The sequence below is a fragment of the Neoarius graeffei genome, chromosome 20 (genome assembly GCF_027579695.1).
Source record: "Neoarius graeffei isolate fNeoGra1 chromosome 20, fNeoGra1.pri, whole genome shotgun sequence".
Lineage (NCBI taxonomy): Eukaryota > Metazoa > Chordata > Actinopteri > Siluriformes > Ariidae > Neoarius > Neoarius graeffei.
In genome coordinates this window covers 11,452,211-11,471,950 of record NC_083588.1, presented here as the reverse complement: position 1 = coordinate 11,471,950, position 19,740 = coordinate 11,452,211, and the positions used below count along the sequence as shown (strand labels likewise).

The 19,740-nt window shown below is 42.7% G+C and overlaps 1 protein-coding gene across 1 annotated transcript in view; it reads right to left on the bottom strand.

Annotated features, from left to right (window-relative positions):
• Positions 1-19,740, bottom strand: part of fat4 (FAT atypical cadherin 4) — a 154,738-nt gene that overhangs the window by 3,980 nt on the left and 131,018 nt on the right. Inside the window, exons 10-16 of the mRNA XM_060901236.1 lie at positions 18,265-18,369; positions 17,580-17,887; positions 10,150-10,235; positions 9,419-9,598; positions 8,135-8,259; positions 5,195-5,442; positions 3,897-4,158 (exon numbers count right to left, since the gene is read on the bottom strand). Coding sequence (XP_060757219.1) covers positions 3,897-4,158; positions 5,195-5,442; positions 8,135-8,259; positions 9,419-9,598; positions 10,150-10,235; positions 17,580-17,887; positions 18,265-18,369 — 1,314 coding nt within the window. The remainder of the gene's footprint in view (positions 1-3,896; positions 4,159-5,194; positions 5,443-8,134; positions 8,260-9,418; positions 9,599-10,149; positions 10,236-17,579; positions 17,888-18,264; positions 18,370-19,740) is intronic.

Sequence of the window (19,740 nt, the reverse complement as noted above, 5' to 3'; positions counted from 1 at the left end):
CATATTACTCACAATATCTAGCATTACGATGAGCAAATGAGGATTACTAGCATAATTTTTAGGATGAGCAAGATATTATCAGCAGTACGAGAGAATGGAAAAATCCATTTTTCTTCAAGACCACATTATTTCTTGTACAGTCTCTGTTTCTAGCATTACGCACAAATAACAACATCTGGTCAAATTTGCTCCTTTTATGTGACTGCAACAAACTTAAACATGCACTAACGGCATGTGAAATATGGGAGCATAAAAGTTTCCCTTGCGTGCAGGTTCGAGAGATCAGGTTCAGCCAAGCCAACTTGGCCTTTTTGTCTCTAATAAAGCAAAACCAAACACTCTCCATTTACATGGGGGGTGGGGGTGGGGGTGGGTAAATTCAATAAACATCTGTTTACGTTGGTGAAGCAACATCAAGAGGAAATTCGATAGCTCGTGTTCTGATTAGTCACATCACCATTTCACCCAGATGGTCCTGAACTCAATATATGAGGCCAAAGATGTTATCTTTAAAATAAATAAATAAATAAATAAATATCTCCAGACATTCTTGGTTTTCATAAAAGTTGACTGGTAAAGAACTTCTCAAAAATGTATTTAAAAAAAAAAATGTCATTCTGAACAAATGTTAATTTAAATGTTTCTTTGAACAAGCTGCTGTATATGCTAACATAGTAATTTAATCGCATGCTAGCTTGCAAACACTCTAGCCATTGGGTTCATAAGTATGACCAGGACCTGGTTGAATTTTAGAAATTATCAAGGCAAATATGTCATTTTCGGTGTTTCTACAAAAAAAATAATAAATAAATAAAAATTTAAAAATAGGGTGTCGATGGGGGGCGGCACGGTGGTGTAGTGGTTAGCGCTGTCGCCTCACAGCAAGCAGGTCCTGGGTTCGAGCCCCGGGGCCGGCGAGGGCCTTCCTGTGTGGAGTTTGCATGTTCTCCCCGTGTCTGCATGGGTTTCCTCCGGGCGCTCCGGTTTCCCCCACAGTCCAAAGACATGCAGGTTAGGTTAACTGGTGACTCTAAATTGACCGTAGGTGTGAATGTGAGTGTGAATGGTTGTCTGTGTCTATGTGTCAGCCCTGTGATGACCTGGCGACTTGTCCAGGGTGTACCCCGCCTTTCGCCCGTAGTCAGCTGGGATAGGCTCCAGCTTGCCTGCGACCCTGTAGAAGGATAAAGCGGCTAGAGATAATGAGATGAGATGAGATGGGTGTCGATGGAATTGGCCTGAAAGTCACTTTAGCACATGCGAAGGGCATATATTAAATTTGCAGAAGCAGTTCAGTGGACGAAATTCTGCAATGAATAAACATCACACAATTCCACTTTTTCTTTTCCGATATGGATACTGAAACCTTGAGTAAAATGAGTAATCTCTTAGACTGGTACCAAAATTCAAAAAAGTGCTTATTTAAGGAGTTAAAGGCATTTTTGAGACAAAGTCAGCAAACAGTCTTATTTTGTCAATTTGGGTGTGCCGAATTCAAATCTGCAATATGCCGAGCTCTATCTGACCTCTGTTGATCTCTAGAGGTCATTGAACTTTGGGCCTGTAAACATCTCAGCTGAACCCAGTTTCTCCGCTTTCTAAGGAATGAAATGTATTAAAATGATTAATGAAATTAGCAAATGGCCTTGTTTGTTAAATGTTTGGGTGCTGAATTCATTTTTCATTTGTAAAACGACATATGACCTCTGATAACCTCAAGGTCATTAAACTTGGCCTATAGGCCTATGCATTTAACGGCATTTTTAAACTGACTTTACTCCCCCAAAAAGAATATGAACAGACAAAAAACAAATAGAAAGGAATAAATACAACATTAAATGCCAGTCCATGTACATGTGACTTACTTTTCACAATGAGAATGCCGAGGCGATCACCTTACATAACATTGCATTACATTTAGCGGTTATTGTTTATACAAAGCTACTGAAAAAAGGACAGATTCAGCAGCATACAAAATGTGGGGGATACAGGGTATACAGGTTAATCAGGGTTAGTATATATGAGAGTTTTTTTCTTTGTTGTTTGTTTTTTGTAAAGGCTTTACCCCGTTTAAAACAAAACAAACAACAAAGAAAAAAACTTATATATACTAACCCTGATTAACCTGTATACCCTGTATGCCCCCACATTTTGTATGCTGCTGAATCTGTCCTTTTTTCAGGAGCTTTGTATAAACAAAGTAAGTCACATGTACATGGACTGGCATTTAATGTTGTATTTGTTCCTTTCTATTTGTTTTTTGTCTGTTCATATTCTTTTTGGGGGAGTAAAGTCAGTTTAAAAATGCCGTTAAATGCATAGGCCTATAGGCCAAGTTTAATGACCTTGAGGTTATCAGAGGTCATATGTCGTTTTACAAATGAAAAATGAATTCAGCACCCAAACATTTAACAAACAAGGCCATTTGCTAACTTCATTAATCATTTTAGTACATTTCATTCCTTAGAAAGCGGAGAAACTGGGTTCAGCTGAGACGTTTACAGGCCCAAAGTTCAATGACCTCTAGAGGTCAACAGAGGTCAGATAGAGCTCGGCATATTGCAGATTTGAATTCGGCACACCCAAATTGACAAAATAAGACTGTTTGCCGACTTTGTCTCAAAAATGCCTTTGGGTGTTACAATTCTGGATTTTGGTACCAGTCTATCTTACTCGTCAGCTTTAAAATATATATTTTTTTAAACTGAAGCGTTTCCGGGCGGCGCGGTGGTGTAGTGGTTAGCGCTGTCGCCTCACAGCAAGAAGGTCCGGGTTCGAGCCCCGTGGCCGGCGAGGGCCTTTCTGTGTGGAGTTTGCATGTTCTCCCCGTGTCCGCGTGGGTTTCCTCCGGGTGCTCCGGTTTCCCCCACAGTCCAAAGACATGCAGGTTAGGTTAACTGGTGACTCTAAATTGACCGTAGGTGTGAGTGTGAGTGTGAATGGTTGTCTGTGTCTATGTGTCAGCCCTGTGATGACCTGGCGACTTGTCCAGGGTGTACCCCGCCTTTCGCCCGTAGTCAGCTGGGATAGGCTCCAGCTCGCCTGCGACCCTGTAGAAGGATAAAGCGGCTAGAGATAATGAGATGAGATGGGAATGGGATGAAGCGTTTCCGTTTGACTTTTTCATAGAAAAACTCTTACTTTGCAAATATAATAAAGCCTAAAGTAGAAATGTAATAAAAGCAATCCTAACAAAAGGAAAAAAAAACAAAAACATGGGAAGTCTTTTTTTATACGATGCCAACATTTTCCAGTTCAAATCCAATCATTGTCTTTGCCATTTGTTATCTGATCCTCTATTTGATACGTTTTCTCTGACACCTGATCCACCTTTTTTTTTTGCTGGTTTAATTCTATATAGAGTTATTTCGAAATAATCAAAAAGTTTAGCAAGATTATGTCTGAGTTAGTATCGCAGACGGTTCTGAAGGTTTCTTGAAGATGATGTAATACATCCATGATAAACTTGGTTACATATAAAAAACTGAGTGCATGTTCACACATCATGTGTATCTTTTCTCCTCCTCCTACTCCTTTCCTCCCAAATTTTTGGGACAGCTCTAAATTCACGAGTGAAATAACGTGATGCATCTCAGTGGAAGAACTGGTTTAGATCCTGCTGAGTGGAATTACATGACAATTTTCGTCATCTTGGTTGAGTCTTCTTGTTTATTCCTGATTTCTACTGTCAGTCTGTTTTTCCATTTTTTGAATAAAACTTAACAGCTATCGAGCTGAAACAGCGATGTTCCTTTCACCTGACAGTCCCACACAGCAAGAGTACAGCTCTGTCCCAGTGATAAAATAATAGATTCTTGAATAATAATGCTCAGCTAGCCTTTGATGGCTCATAGAACAAAAGCATAAAGCTAATATAAAAGATATGACTGGAGAACCTGGTGTGTTCTTCTGCGGGTTGGTCCGCGACAGCTCTCCTCCGAGCGACAGCGTGAGGACGTCGAGACCTCCGAAATCCTGCGTGGTGTGTGCGATGACGCGCAGGATCGACTCGTCGATGAGGATTGTGGTGGAGGAGATGTTTTTCTGTAACAGCAGCGTGTGCCATTGACCGTCTGAGAAACCTACATCCCCCACGATCCTCTCCACCTTCCCCGCCACGCCGGCGTCGGACACATACTGCAGGTTCCCGTTCTTCAGCTGGTGCAAGGAACAAGGAAAAGCATGTGGTTACTGAGGGTAAGGTCAGGATTAGAGAAATATTTAAACATGGTAAGACACACATGAGTGAAAATATCTCGGAGGAGAGTACGGTAAGTATGTGTGTGTAAGTGAGAGAGAATGTGCAGAAGACGAAAGAGTGCGACAAAGGAAAAGAGATAAAGGAAAGAAAGGTTGTTGGTTGTAGACGCAGAGAAAGAGAAAGGCAATGAGAGCTGAGAGAGAGAGAGAGAGAGAAATGTCTCTAGTAACATGTAATAGGAGAGAAGAGAGGTAAAGTATGAGGGGGAGAGAGGAAAGAGTGTACACTGTGCAGGTTGTATGATTTAAAACAGTCACAAACTCTGGAAATGGAAAATCCATCTTACCAAGGGGGGAAAATGAAGTGAAAATCAATCTGGGGAACAAATCTTGACCGTTGACTCGAGTATCATGTACTGATATTGTGTGTGTGTGTGTGTGTGTGTGTGTGTGTGAGAGAGAGAGAGAGAGAGAGAGAGAGAGAGAAGAACATTAAATGATGGGAGATTAGTAAAGTAAAAAAGGGATGGCAGATGGAGGAAGAGGAAGATGGCAAGAAAGAGAGAGAAAAAGGACTGATGAGAGGAATAGAGAGATGAAGCAGGAGAGAGAAATAAATAAGAGATTGTTGGTGAGACAGAAGGTGTGATAGAGAGAACTCTAAAAAAAAAAAAGAGGAAAAAATTGGTACAGAGAAATGAAAAAATGCAGAGGGATGAGTGATTGGCTTTGTGCCCAGAATTAGTCAAACTTAAACTATAGCTGAGTGAGGAAATACAGCGCGTGCACACACACACACACACACACACACTAACTCATCCATAACAATGTGTGTACATCATACATGTATGTGCTTCACTTGTTTCAGCAACTCATCACTTCCAAAGATGAATGCAGGCTGCGAGTAGTGTAGCTGGAGAGAGAGAGAGAGAGAGAGAGAGAGTGTGTGTGTGTGTGTGTGTGTGTGTGTGTGTGTGTGTGTGTTACTTCTCACCCTGACAGTAGTGTAGTTAGAGATTTCCTGGACGTGTAAAATTGTTCCAGTTTTGCTGCGAGTGCGAAACTTCAGCTCCAGGCTGCTGCTGTCGGATTGTGTATGCGAGTGTGTTTGTGACTGTGGGTATGTGTGTGAGAAGCTCGGCAAATTCCGCTGCATCATCACGTCTCTCTTCCAGCTTTGACGGAGAGAGTAATCCAAACGGCCGCTACCGTCAAGGGATAAAGCCGAATCTGCAGAAATGACTAGGAGAGAAAAAGAGAAAAATCCTTTTAAACTCCTCTTCAGATACGTCCGAATTCATCAATTTATCCAACTGCCCTCTCTGAGGCCTCTTACTCTCCCCGCTGTAGATAAAACCAAACTCTGCCTGGTCTTACCTCACTGACCTATCCTGCCCCGTCTTACCACTTCTACCCTCGTATTTTCTATATCAAACTGCACCCTCTGTCCAGACTTATCCCACTGATCTACTGTATATGAAACTGCCCCCTCTGGTCCATCTTACCACTTAACTCGATCAGAGTTCCTCCTTTGAATATCTTTTACCCCATTGATCTGCCCTGTCTTCCCCTTTCTTATCCCATTGATGGATATCAATCTGCTTAATCACCCATTTCACCCCACAGGTCCTTATGAAATGAGGAAGAAGAAGAACTTTATCACACGTCCACTTAAGCACAGTGAAATTCGTCTCTGCATTTAACCCATCTGAAGCAGTGAACACAGGTGAGCAATGAGCGCACACACATACCCAGAGCAGTGGGCAGCTATGCTACAGTGCCCAGGGAGCAGTTGGGGGTTAGGTGCCTTGCTCAAGGGCACTTCAGCCCAAGGCCGCCCCATGTTAACTTAACTACAATATCTTTGAACTGTGGGGGAAACCGGAGCACCCGCACGCAGACACAGGGAGAACATGCAAACTCCACAAAGAAAGGCCCCTGTCGGCTGTTGGGCTCGAACCCAGAACGTTCTTGCTGTGAGGCGACAGCACTAACCACTACACCACCGTGCCACCCATTTCCATGGCCCCCTCTGACCCATTTCCTCCTGTCAAACTCAAGCAAACTGCACTTTCTGACCCATCATATACCACTGACTGAAATCAAATTGCCCTGTTTGACCATTTCTACCCTATTATTCCAATCAAACCATGATACCATGAAACCAATCAAACCTGAGCCATCGTATCTTCCTTTTCTGGGCCATCTTGCCCAACTTTCCACAATATATCAAACTACCTCCTCTGACATTCCTAACCCCCCAAATTTGCCACATCTACCTGTACTTACACTCCTGATCTATGTGAAACTCCCTCCTGACCCATCTTCCCCTATCAGCCTTTATCAGTTTACCATTTCAGATCCCCTCTTACCTGACTGATCTCTCTGTAAAGTGCCACCTCTGACCCTTTTTTCTCCCATCAATCTCAAACTGCCCTCGATGACCAGTCTTATTCAATTGAGCCAGATCAGCTCAATCCCACCCCCCCCAGAGTTGCCTTACCTGGTTGATCTAAAATCACCCACTGACCAAATTTACTCAGTTGCTCAAAATCAAACTGCACCTTCTGGCCAATCTTTCCCAGTTGATCCAAATCAGTTTGCCCCTTCTGACCAATTTTACCCAGTCATCATTTCGTGCCTTCACACTACTGCTTGCCAATGGCAAGCAAATTTGAGCACCATGTCATTGGCCTCTGCCAGGTCCTTTACAGTGCATGTGTCATGCAGCATGCCACAGCTCAGGAGATGTTCCATAGTCTGGGGGCCCTGTCCGTGCTCGCAATCTGCTGCATCTTTGGTCTATCTCTACTTCACCATATTAGATTTACATCTCCATATGTGTGTCAGCAGTTGAGACTATGCCATGTTATCCATGGTTGGTCAGAACCAGGAGGGAGTTTCTCTGAGGGATCGATAGATATTTGACTGTCCTCTGGAAATTTCTCACACCACCTTTATGACCATCCCTTGCCACCCCAGCGTTTGAAATCACGGGCAAGCTTTCTATCTTCTGTCCAACCCCTAGACTACAGTGCATCTTCCAAAAGGGTTAAACTCTGGGAAGAGAGACTTGAGCAATTTTACCCATTTGCTCTAAATCAAACTGCATCTTCTGATCAATCTTTCCCAATTGATCCAAATTAAGTTGCCCCTTCTGACCAATTTCACCCACTGGTTCTCAATCCTGCTCCTGGATCCCTCCTGTTCTGCATGTTTTCCATCTTTCCCTGCTTTAAGGAACCTGACTGAACTCATCAATGGCACTTTTGATTAGCTGAGCACAAGTGATTCAATCAAGAACATGTGAATCACACTCATTTAAATCAGGTGTGTTTTGCTTGGAGCAAGGATAGACAGAAGATGGGCAGTCCAGGTGGGTTCCAGGAGGAAGACTGAGAAACTCTGCTCGAAATCAAACTTCCCTTTCTGACTGATCCAAATCAAGCTGTCCTCCCTGACCAATTTTACCCAGTTACTCCAAATCAAACTGCTTCCTCTGACCAAACTTACCCAATTGATCCAAATCTAGCTGCTCCCTCTGACCTGTTTTACACAATGTATACAAATCAAGTCAAATTACCCTCTCCGACCCAATATTATCCTGTTGATCAATGTAAAACTACACCCCCTTTGACCCATCTTCCTCATCTATCTGTGTCAACCTGCTCCCTTTAACCTGTTTCACCACATCGATCTATCAAACTTCCCCTTCTGACCTGTCTTACCCCATTAATCTCCATTAAACTGCCTTGTTTGACCTGTCCTACCCCGTCAAGTTATCTCAAACTGCCTCCTCTGACATATCTTACCAGATCAATCTATATCAAATGGTCCCTGACCCATTTTACCACATCAATCTCTATCAAACTACACTCTTTGACCAATTTTCCCCAATCCATCCAAATTGCCCCAACTGAATCATTTTCCTTACATTTCTCACAGTATTTGCCCGTGAGTCCTTCATTGCATTGACACTGTTGCCATGACCACATGTCCAAACACGTCCCACCATGCCTGCAAGGGTTAGTGACACATGCTCCTTCCATCCTGGGGCATCTGCAAGACACACACACACACATAAAGACAACATTTTGATGTACTGACAGACAGACAGAGAAGCAGATGAGATGATCCCACCACTAACAAAAATAAATGGAAAGAGAGCGAGCTGTATTAGCATATTAGCAAAAGATCTGTCGCCTCCATTTTATAAATCCATGAAAACACTGCATGTTTTTTCTAGCTTACAAAAACAGACGTTTGGACACTAATAAAAGTGCATCAGACAGCGGGCGGTTCAGTGAAGTGTGATCTTCAATAGCTGCCTGTTGAGGGTAGTGGGTTCACTGAGTGTGTATGAATACAGTAGAGCCCAAGAGTCCAGTACTAAGAAATGTTTTGATTTGAACAGTTATCAAAACACTAATACTACTGTATCTCTCTCTCTCTCTCTCTCCATATGAAACATACATGGTAAAGTAATTTTTCCTCTTGCTGACTGTCTGAGACAGTGTGTATGCTTTCAGAGTTCTCCTCCGTCGACCAAGCTAACAGTATGCACAGATGAGCTCTGGTTTTCTTTTAGGCTTCGTCAACATCTTGCCTTTTGCCAAACAGATCAGTCGTGATAAATAAACCACAGACAAAGATATTGTGTCAAACAAGATTGAAGACAATTAATCAAAGGTGTGCCAGTCAACATGCACAGCTGTGAAAAATACATCCCTCGTTTAAAATATCATTTATTATTTCCATCGTGAGCATTTTCAGCTTAGGTTCACCTGCCTGACTGCTTTTTTAGGTACTCTCTGATCTCATAACAAAGGTAAACACATTTGTTGTGATGTGATATTAAGGTAGTAGTTATTGCAGTTTCGCGAGCATATCTAACCACTAATCATGGGTAGTAAACTACTACCGCAACTACCAGAGTAGTAGGCCAACTGTAAATACCTGAAACAACCAAGAAAAACTATAAAATGGAAAAACGTGATTAGCATCCATCACTTCAATAGTACAGTAGAAGATGAAAAACCCAATTTTAATCCAGAAATCAAGGCAACTGGAGTAAAATAAATGGAAAGATGAGTCTGCTTGCATTCTTTTTTTTTCTGCAAGTGAAATACGTGAAATGGATTTAGTCTACCTATAACTATGGTTATGTGTGTGTGTGTGTGTGTGTGTGTGTGTGTGAGAAAGTGCATGTGTAACGCACCTGTCTAAGATGCCTTGAGATGACAGAGCCTGCGACGGCTCCAGAGGACGTCCGTTGATGGCAAATTCCATGATGCAGCCGACAAAATCATGTGTGTGCACTTGATTTTTGCGCTGTAGGAGTGGTTCGATCGCCCGAACACCTCCGACCGACAAACGATTTGGCTGTACGTCCAAAATCCTGTGAGAATAAATGAGAGACAGTGAGAGGATAGGGAGAAAGATGGTGGGGGGGGGTAGTGAGAGAAACAAAGAGAGCAAAAGATGGATGAAGGCAGACAGAGTAAGAAGGCAAAAAGAGAGATAGAAAAAAAATACAGAATACCAAAAATGCAGGACAGTGACAAAAAAAAGAGAGACGGCGAAAGACAGAGTAAGACCAAAAGGGAGACCGAGAGAAACAGTTCGACAGAAATACGAGATGGAGACAGAAGGAAAGAAAAACAATGAGAGACCGAGAAAAGAATATAAAGACAAACCAGACAGAGAAAATTAGAAAGGCAGTGAGACTGAGAAGATTAGTAACTCCCGGAAGGACACACAGGCTATTGTGTCCAAATAAACCTCACCATCACAATAAATGATGATATTAAATATAATTAAATTAGCTACATATAGGTTTATTACCAAATTAAGCTAATTTAGTAAATTTGATGCAGAAAGGAAATGACAAAAAAAATATAAAACGTGCATTTCCTCCAGCTACCACAGGAGAGATCAATGTGTATTCACCAGTCAGTATGGACAGCCACGTTGCTGACCGCGCAGTACCCAGGTTCCTGTTCTTCTCCACACAGATCAACCGTGAGCGATGCAGCCTTCCAAAAGAAAAAGAGATTCAATGACTTTTTAGGGAAAATTAGCCCCAAATTAGCCTTGACTGCAATTATGTGAGGAAAACAATGCTAACAAAATGACAACGCCTGAGGACTAGTCAGCAATGACTTGAGGTAAGGTTAACAAACAATGCTCACAATACAAATCGATAAAACCCATGGAGGAGAAGTTCGCTTGAGTGCTCCAGGTTTCCTTTCTTTGTATCTTTCAGACTGCAAGGAAGTGAGATGAGGTAAAGGAAAAACAATGCTAACAATGCTATCAACTAGCAAACCGTATAGAGAGCGTGCACGTGACGTCACGAGGTCACGTGATATTTGTTTATCGGGCATCTTGGACGGCATGGCCGCGCATAGAACTTAGACGAACCCGTTCTAATTATCAAGTGTGTGGGAGTAGATCTTTCGAGAATGGTTATATCTTGTTCAGCATTTGGTTGTACCAATAGACAGGGCCAAAAGGAGGGCCTGTCATTTTATAGATTCCCCGCAGACGAGGAGAGACGCGCAAAATGGGTGTCCGCTGTGCGAAGAGAAAACTGGAACCCCAGTTCTACCAGCCGAATTTGTAGTGAACACTTCATATCAGGTAGGTGTAATCTTCTAATTCAATACTCCTAGTACATCTGTTAAGTTGATTTTCGGATTGAATGATAACTGCATACTTAAGGCCCGGTCCCACTGGCCGATGGACACAAAACGTATGCAAAAAGGACACAGCGGACGAGCAAAATTTCGGGGGTGGCTCTATTCGTTTTCATCCGCTCCAGAAATGGACAAAATTTGCGAAAACAGAACGGAAAAGAACGGACGTGGGTAGTATATAGCGGGGATGTTAAACGCATGTTCATAGGAAGCCTAGCGGATGAAAGCGGATGGAAGTGGATGACAGCTCTGAAGGGGTTACCGGTGATAACTGAGAAGCGGACGCATAGCAGAAAGAGCGGATGCATAGCGGGTGAAGGGGATGCATCATGTACGCCTAACGGAAACAAAGGGGATGTTGCGCGGATGTATATCGGATGCAGACCGTTCACTGCGCTAGGTGTCCTTCTACATACTCTAGACATACTCCAGACATCCTAAATATACGAGATACATCCCAGATATAAACGCTTTATCCGTTTTGAATACTTTATATACGAGATGCATACGCTTAAGGCTCGGTCCCACTGGCCGATGGACACAAAACGTATGCAAAAAGGACACAGCGGACGAGCAAAATTTCGGGGGTGGCTCTATCCGTTTTCATCCGCTCCAGAAATGGACAAAAATGGCGAAAATTTGCGAAAACAGAAAGGAAAAGAACGGTCGTGGGTAGTATATAGCGGGGATGTTAAACGCATGTTCATAGGAAGCCTAGCGGGTGAAAGCGGATGGAAGTGGATGACAGCTCCGAAGGGGTTACCGGTGATAACTGAGAAGCGGACGCATAGCAGAAAGAGCGGATGCATAGCGGATGAAGAGGATGCATCACGTACGCCTAACGGAAACAAAGGGGATGTTGCGCGGATGTATATCGGATGCAGACCGTTCACTGCGCATGCGGGGGGTATGAATTGCGTCTGCTCCGCGGATATAAAGGGATGCAGCACGCACGCTGTCAGCATAAAGCGGAAAGACGTGCTGGCGGCTACATCGATACATCTCTACTACTAGATGATTTTCTCCCCCTTTTTATACAAAATATCGATTGTCCGCTAGGTGTCCTTCTACATACTCTAGACATACTCCAGACATCCTAAATATACGAGATACATCCCAGATATAAACGCTTTGTCCGTTTTGAATACTTTATATACGAGATGCATACGCTTACATCCTTTCTATTTCCGTGCTACTAACGATGAATAGACGTTTCATGTACCTTATCTTTCCTCCCTCTTTCCATTTTCAGCTGCAGCGGATGTGAGTTGCGAGGATGCCCAGAGGATGCAGAGAGGATACAGCAGACGTTTAACGGATGATAACGGACATAGAACGTTTGTTGCTCGTATATGTCGCGGATTTACATCGTACACGGCGGAAAGTTCATCCGTTCTAAAAGTTTTGTGCAGCTCAAAACTTTTTGCGCGGATGAAATCACAGTGGACGGATGCTCGATGGATAGAGCGTATGAAGCACGTATGCAATGAGTACACAACGGATGCATAGCGTTTTCCAACGGATGGCAAAGATTTTTTTACGTTTTACATCCTCTTTGCATCCGTAAGTGCAGTGGGACCGGGCCTTTACATCCTTTCTATTTCCGTGCTACTAACGATGAATAGACGTTTCATGTACCTTATCTTTCCTCCCTCTTTCCGTTTTCAGCTGCAGCGGATGTGAGTTGCGAGGATGCCCAGAGGATGCAGAGAGGATACAGCAGACGTTTAACGGATGATAACGGACATAGAACGTTTGTTGCTCGTATATGTCGCGGATTTACATCGTACACGGCGGAAAGTTCATCTGTTCTAAAAGTTTTGTGCAGCTCAAAACTTTTTGCGCGGATGAAATCACAGTGGACGGATGCTCGATGGATAGAGCGTATGAAGCACGTATGCAATGAGTACACAACGGATGCATAGCGTTTTCCAACGGATGGCAAAGATTTTTTTACGTTTTACATCCTCTTTGCATCCGTAAGTGCAGTGGGACCGGGCCTTTAGAAACTAGACAGTACAGTGTTTGTGGCCGTCAGTCCGCTTGATCTCGAACGTTTAAAATAGCTATACCTAGCCCTACTACCCTGGCCTAGTCTATGACAATGTTTTATCTTTTTTATTTCAGACAAAAACATACATATTTACAACCCTGTCATTATCTGGAACTGAGTTTAGATTTCGAACATTCTTACGATAAAACGTCCTGCATAGTCTCTTTATGATAAACGTCTTAATGCCACTTACGGTACCCGTGAGGTTATCAAGTAGACATTCTTCTTCGTAACCTTACAGAGGTATAGTTGGGATACCCATCCCGCAACAAAATATTTATAAGCTTCCAGGCTCTTGTAAGCTTTGAGGGCTTTGCCAGTGTAACACGATTCACGATTAACAAGAAAATTGTAAATGTCGCGGTAGGCCAGATCGGGCAAATCGCCGGCACCGCAGCTCCGAATTTCCCTGAACAAGGATTGCATCAAGTTGTACGGATCTGCGATCCCCAACCTGGAACACTTTTCCACGTAACGCTGCCTCACGTCACCTTCAAGATGCTGAACAAACTTAGACAAGTTATCGCACGATGTAGACGGGGTATTTTCCGAATTTTCTTGGGGATTACTCCCTGGATCCATTACGCTCGCGCAAGGTAAACAATCCTGAAGCCGTCCAATATGGCGGCGTAAACACGGACGGGTCACGTGACTGCACATCCTCTATTCAGGATCAGTTAGCATGGCTGCTTACTGCAGTGACTTGAGGTGAGGAAAAGAAAAACAATGCTAACAATCCGGGAAACCAATTAAGTACCAGTGATCATGGCTGCGAGGATGTTCTTTTCCTTTGTATCCTTCTTACTGTAATAGTTGCCACTGGGATAAAGATAAACAGTGTAAACCAGGGGTCACCAAACTACAGCCCGCGGGCCAGATCCGGCCCGCCACCCCCCTTTGACCAGCCCCCCAGCCCCTCTGCCCCCCATCACTTGAACTGGCCCTATGAGGCAATCCCCAAAAGTGGTCATGGCCTATTTTTTTAAATTGCTTTTTGGCAAATAATAACATGTCTGCATCTTGTATTTTGTTGATTTTATCAATTAAAATTGATATTTAGTTATAAAATGAACTATTCATATTTTCCGAATTTTTGTCATATGCTCGCGATCAAGCAGTGACAGGCAGCGCACGCGCAGAGAACTGTCAGTGTTCAGGACAGCAAAATGGCGAGCGGTAAGCGAAAAGCTGACAGAGAGTGCAGAGTTTTTAAAGAACAGTGGACCACCGATTATTTTTTCGTTCAGTGTAAGGACCGTGCAGTTTGTCTTGTATGTAAAGAAAGTGTGCCGGTTTTCAAAGAATATAATCTGCGTCGTCACTATGAAACCCGCCACAAAGAGTATGCTAGTTTGCGAGGGCAAACAAGAGAAGACAGGATTCGGAGGATGAAATGCGGACTGGCTGCACAACAGAATGTATTCCTTCACCAAACCCAGATCAACCAGGCTGCTGTCCGAGCTAGCTATAAGGTAGCTCACCTACTAGCTACCCATGGAAAGCCGTTTACCGATGCGGACTTTGTTAAAGTATGCATGCTTGCTGTGGCCGAGGAGGTGTGTCCCGACAAGAAGGATGCGCTCAACGCGGTGAGTCTCTCTGCACCTACTATGACCAGGCGAACCGAAGATTTGGGGGACAACGTGTATGACCAGCTGAATGAGAAAGCGTCAGAATTTGAGTTTTTTGCTTTGGCCATGGATGAGAGCAATGACGTGCAGGACACAGCACAACTGCTGATCTATTGATCTACTGCTCATATTATTATAATTTCACTGTTTTTTAAAATGTATTTATTTTATAGGCCTATTTATTTGACCTTTATTAAGTGCTGCATACAATTATTATTTATATTATTAATAATATCAACAGGCCTACCTACAATTTATAATTTTCCACTCACCTTTGCCAGTGTCAATCACCTCAACTAGGCAGATGTTTCTTACCTTGACAGCTTTGATATTATTTTTATTAGAAAATAAATAAATGGAATATCTGTGGTATTTCAAATTAAAACAAAGTGTGAAGACTCGATTACTACTTTTGCAAACCACTAGTAAAGATAAACAAATATGTGCCAGGAATCAAGTGTTGATATAGTAGTGGGGGATATAGTAGTGGGGATGGCCGTGCCAGGCTAGTAATCTCTACTACACAATGAGGCCTGCTGGTGGTCATATTTGTCTGGGTCATACAATTCTATGCGATATAGCTGACCCGACCCCGGCCCCCATCACAGTCAGGAACGACAATGTGGCCCCCAGAGAAAAAAGTTTGGTGACCCCTGGTGTAAACAGTGCTAGCACAGACAGTAGAAAGCATTAGCTAACATGGCTGCTTGGAGTTTCCTATTTCTTCTATCCTTCTAAACTGAGAAGATCCCAAACTAAAAGTTCACATGAGGAGAAATGAGATCAGGCAGAATTGTTGTGAATGAAATAAAGAGTTACAGTGAGTTAAATAGAAACATCATTCCTCTCTCTTGTTAAACAAACACACTATGGCTCCTCACTGCTATTGTGTCCAAACCCACAACTCTGTGGTTTATGAACAGAGGGAGGAAAGACTGTCGTGGCAAGAGAGATGGAAAGAGCGCAAAGGTGTTGAAAAACAGGGGGCGATACTTGGCGCCCACACAGGCCTCTGGGTAAACACAGCAAAAACCCGCAAAAAGCCCCCGTTCCTAATCGTTAACGCAGAGCTGTGGCTTGGGCGAGTGAAATACGGCTGCGAGAAAATAAACCAACGATGGAAACAAGACGCATTTGTCTTCTGCAGCTTTGGTGTACACTGATACAGTTGAGTTACCGCATGGCTCGACCATCTGGGCTTTTTATTACTGCGGCTCTACACTTCAAAGAACCTTGGCCGCAAAGAAAGACCTCGCACAGCAAGCGTACTGATCTACAATTGGCTCTCCAAGTCGACAGAATCACATTCGTTAAGATTTGAAAGGCAAAGACCTGGACCCCGAAGATGTACAGTATAGAAACGCGACGAATCCCAGACATAGTGTGACGTAAAAATAACCGAGCTCTTGTTTCAGACTATTAGAAAATTGTGTTGTTTTAAGATTGAAGATTATATGAAGTTTGTTTTTATACAACACAGACTCTTATTGCACAGTAGAGAGAGAGAGAGAGAGGGAGAGAGAGTGTACGTGCGTGTGTGTGTGTATGCGCGCGTGGACGTGTGTGTTTGTGAGCTCTCTTTTCTAAAATGAATCCAGCTGGGGCACATACAACTTTCATTTCTTCCAAACATGTTTGTTGCCTAACTTACTGGTCTACATATAAAAGGAAACTTGCCACCAACAATTTTCACGACAAAGTTATGTCTTTTCCCAGACCTTGACATCTTGGCAATGCTGGGGCTTAAATAAATCTTAACCACTCAAGTTCTACTGCCCAAAAAAAAAAAAAACGTAAGGCCCTGTCTTTAGTTGCCCTGGGGCAAACTTCAGAAAGGAAAGGCACTACTGGGATTCAAACCCAGGATTTCCTTTTTAATAGGCAGACTCTTCAACCAACTCAGCCACAGTGCCATTTCAGTGGTACCGTTTGGATACTTTCTTTAAAAAGGTGCCATTATTTGGCTGGTTTTGTAACCCCTGATCGTATCTTCTCTCCTTGGTAGAAATGAGGGAACATTAAGTCATAACAGGGCAATAAAAAAGTCAGCAGCTGCCTCCGGGCAGAAACTGGAACGTCTTAACTAAACAAAAGTAGCCTTGACTCGCATAGTTCGACCTTAAGCGCAGAGGGACAACCAAGGGTTGCTTATGACTTTAACATCTGCTCAAAATCCATGTCCAAAAAAACACACACAGACCCATCTAAATGACCCACAACAACTTTTCCAAACACATAGATTGGGTGTTCTTTACACCTCCATAGGGATGTGCTGAAAGCCCAGTTTTTAATCTTTCACTCCACAATAAGCTTCAGACCAGATTTAGAACTGTCACACATGCAAATCGCACCAACTTGCATTTGTTTCACAGTACCAGCCATCTCAGAAACCTGAAGGTTATCATTTTTGTTGGTTCTGCTATTCTCCTGGAAGCCCGATGGTGATGACAGACTTCACCTCACATTTCACCAAAGCAAACTGACTGATAAAGTTTCCAGCTTTTGTTTGATGCGATTCAAAAATCTACAAGATAAATCCAAAGAATCTGAAGGAATCTTCAAATATTAAAGAGCTCGAACACGATTGCTGGTCAAGACGAACCACAAGAAGGAACAAGTTGAGCAAGTGTTGTAAGCCATTTGATGAGTGTTTTATTTCAATGTTAGAACAACCTCCATATCTTTCACGCTCAGCTTCCCCCAATGCAGGTTCACGTTACATCAAACTGGCCTTGCACTGATTGTAATATTTTTAAGAGAAAATCATACAGTAAAAAAATGATGTCCAATGTCTGGTAATAGCGGTCAAGGACAGTGGACAAGTTCTGCATAATCTTTATGATTATTAAGACATGTTTCCACTCATCTACAGAGCGTCAATAGTTTACCAATGGCCTATTGAGGGCTCGTAGACATTTTTGAGTAGACGTTTCAAAATTATCTAGATGGCTTACAACCATGGTTGGATGTTATTTTCCAAACCTACACATGACTTACCATTCCAGCTCTCCTGGCTATGACTGTGTGGAACTGACCATCTGAAACTCGAACCATAGTCATGAGCTTGTAGGTGCCACTGCCCAGGTTAAAGGAAAACCTTATCCGACCTTCGGAGATCTCCAGTGCCAGAAACTCAGCTTTATCACCAGTCTGGTTGTCATGATTGTACATAATCAGGGCGTTTTCTTTCAGCGTAGCAAACTTAATGTAAATATAATTATTGTTGGGATCCAAACTTGGGAACTCCATATAAGACAGCTCTTCAAATCCATAGCTGTTAAGCTCGCAATGTTTCCCAAAAACGCCTGTAAAACAGGAAGAAATAATGATTTCTGTGAAGCTACTTTGCGACAGTGTCTGCTGTTCAAAGTACGATACAAATAACATTGATATGACTATTTCTTCGACTGGTATGATGACTTTGCATCTCTTTCTTACATGAATCCAAGCTGAACAAATGTTATGCGCACACAATGAGAAACAAACATTCCCCAACATCAGATGATTTTGGGAATTAAAAAAAAAACAAGACATGACACATTACATTCTTCACACATGGGTTTTTCACTTCTCGTGCATGTTGATATTTTCCAGTATGGCCTGAATCATGGCCATGTCTGATAAACACTGCTCAAGAACAAGCCTGAAACACCTGGCTTTTGCAGCTGGAATGATGACTTACCAAACGGACAGTGACAGTAATAGCCTTCCACACGGCTCTGGCAGGAGCCTCCATTGAAACAGGGGTTACACTCACAGTAATTGATGAGGGAGTCACAGGTTTTCCCTGAGTTCATGAAACAACACAAATGAAAATGAATGAGGTGAGGATGACATAGGCATATGGTGAAGGGCTGTTCATGTATGGGGCTCCCAGAAACCAACAGGGGATTTTGTGCATTTGCACTCTCTCTCTACTTCTGGTCTACTTCAACCTCCTCAGCCAAAACAATTCTGAAAGGCTCTCACCTTGTAAATGCACCCAAGTGTCTAAAAGAATAGGGGGTGAAAGCGTATACCTGTCATGACAGCATTAACTCAACATACGTACCCTATCTTCACGAGATCTGGGAGGCCAATAACATGAACATGATACAATGGGACGAACAAAATAAACACTGTGATCAATACAAGATGGTAGCGAACATGCAAATTCATGAATGTGCAGAACTAAGAATTGCTTTGCTCATTTGCTCTCCATGGTTGCAGAAATGTAAGACAAAAAGCTTGAGGGACGTTAATTCCTTCTCTACAATTGGACCTAAAAAACAGGAAGTTGGGGGTTCAGCAGGAGGGCAGGCAAACTACTGTAAGTCAATAGGTGTAATACTTCTGCAGCCCCCATTTATCTGGGGCCTCAGACATGAATGCTCACAATCATTTATTATGGTCATAATAAAATAGGACAATAATGACTCAAAGCTTGAGCGTGCCAGAAACAAACCGTCTGCTGTAGCTCCATATGAAGAGGCCTTTCCAAAAGCTACAGGCAACAGCTGCCCAAACAGAGCTGATTCAAATGTAATGTTATCGTAAACAGTTAAACGCATTCACTCCCTTTCCACACTTGCTCAGTTACATTTATTAAGTCTTCAACTAGCCGTTACATTTAGTAGGGGTTAATCTACACCATTGTGTGTTGACACTACAGCAACCATTCTAATTAGATCACTTTTCAGATCCTTGCTACATTCAACAGTTCACAGAAGAGCATTGTTAAAGTATTTTCCCTTTCAAGAATTCATTAAGCAGTTTGCCAAATGAACTCTTAACTTACAGAGCTCTTCAAAGCATAAACATGGAAAGGCACATGGAAATTCACAGAAAGCAGGTAGTGAAACTTGACTCAAGTGCACTTCAGGTCAGCCCGTAGTTGTGTCCTTATTAGGGTCAAACTGTGTCATCCCATTTACTTTAACATAAACATGACAAGTTGATATGTATCATGTTTATGCTGATACCCCCCAACCCGTAACCCTAACAGCAATTGGTTTTTGGCAGTCGTGACTGAATGCTAGAGTTACAACACCTCTCCAATTTCTCAGAAGCAAATATTTCTCTTGGATCAAAACTTTGCGATATTTGTGTGAAAAGATAATATGCAGTGACTTGACCAATAGCGTAAAAGGTGTTGCTCATAAGATCTAGACGACATGTT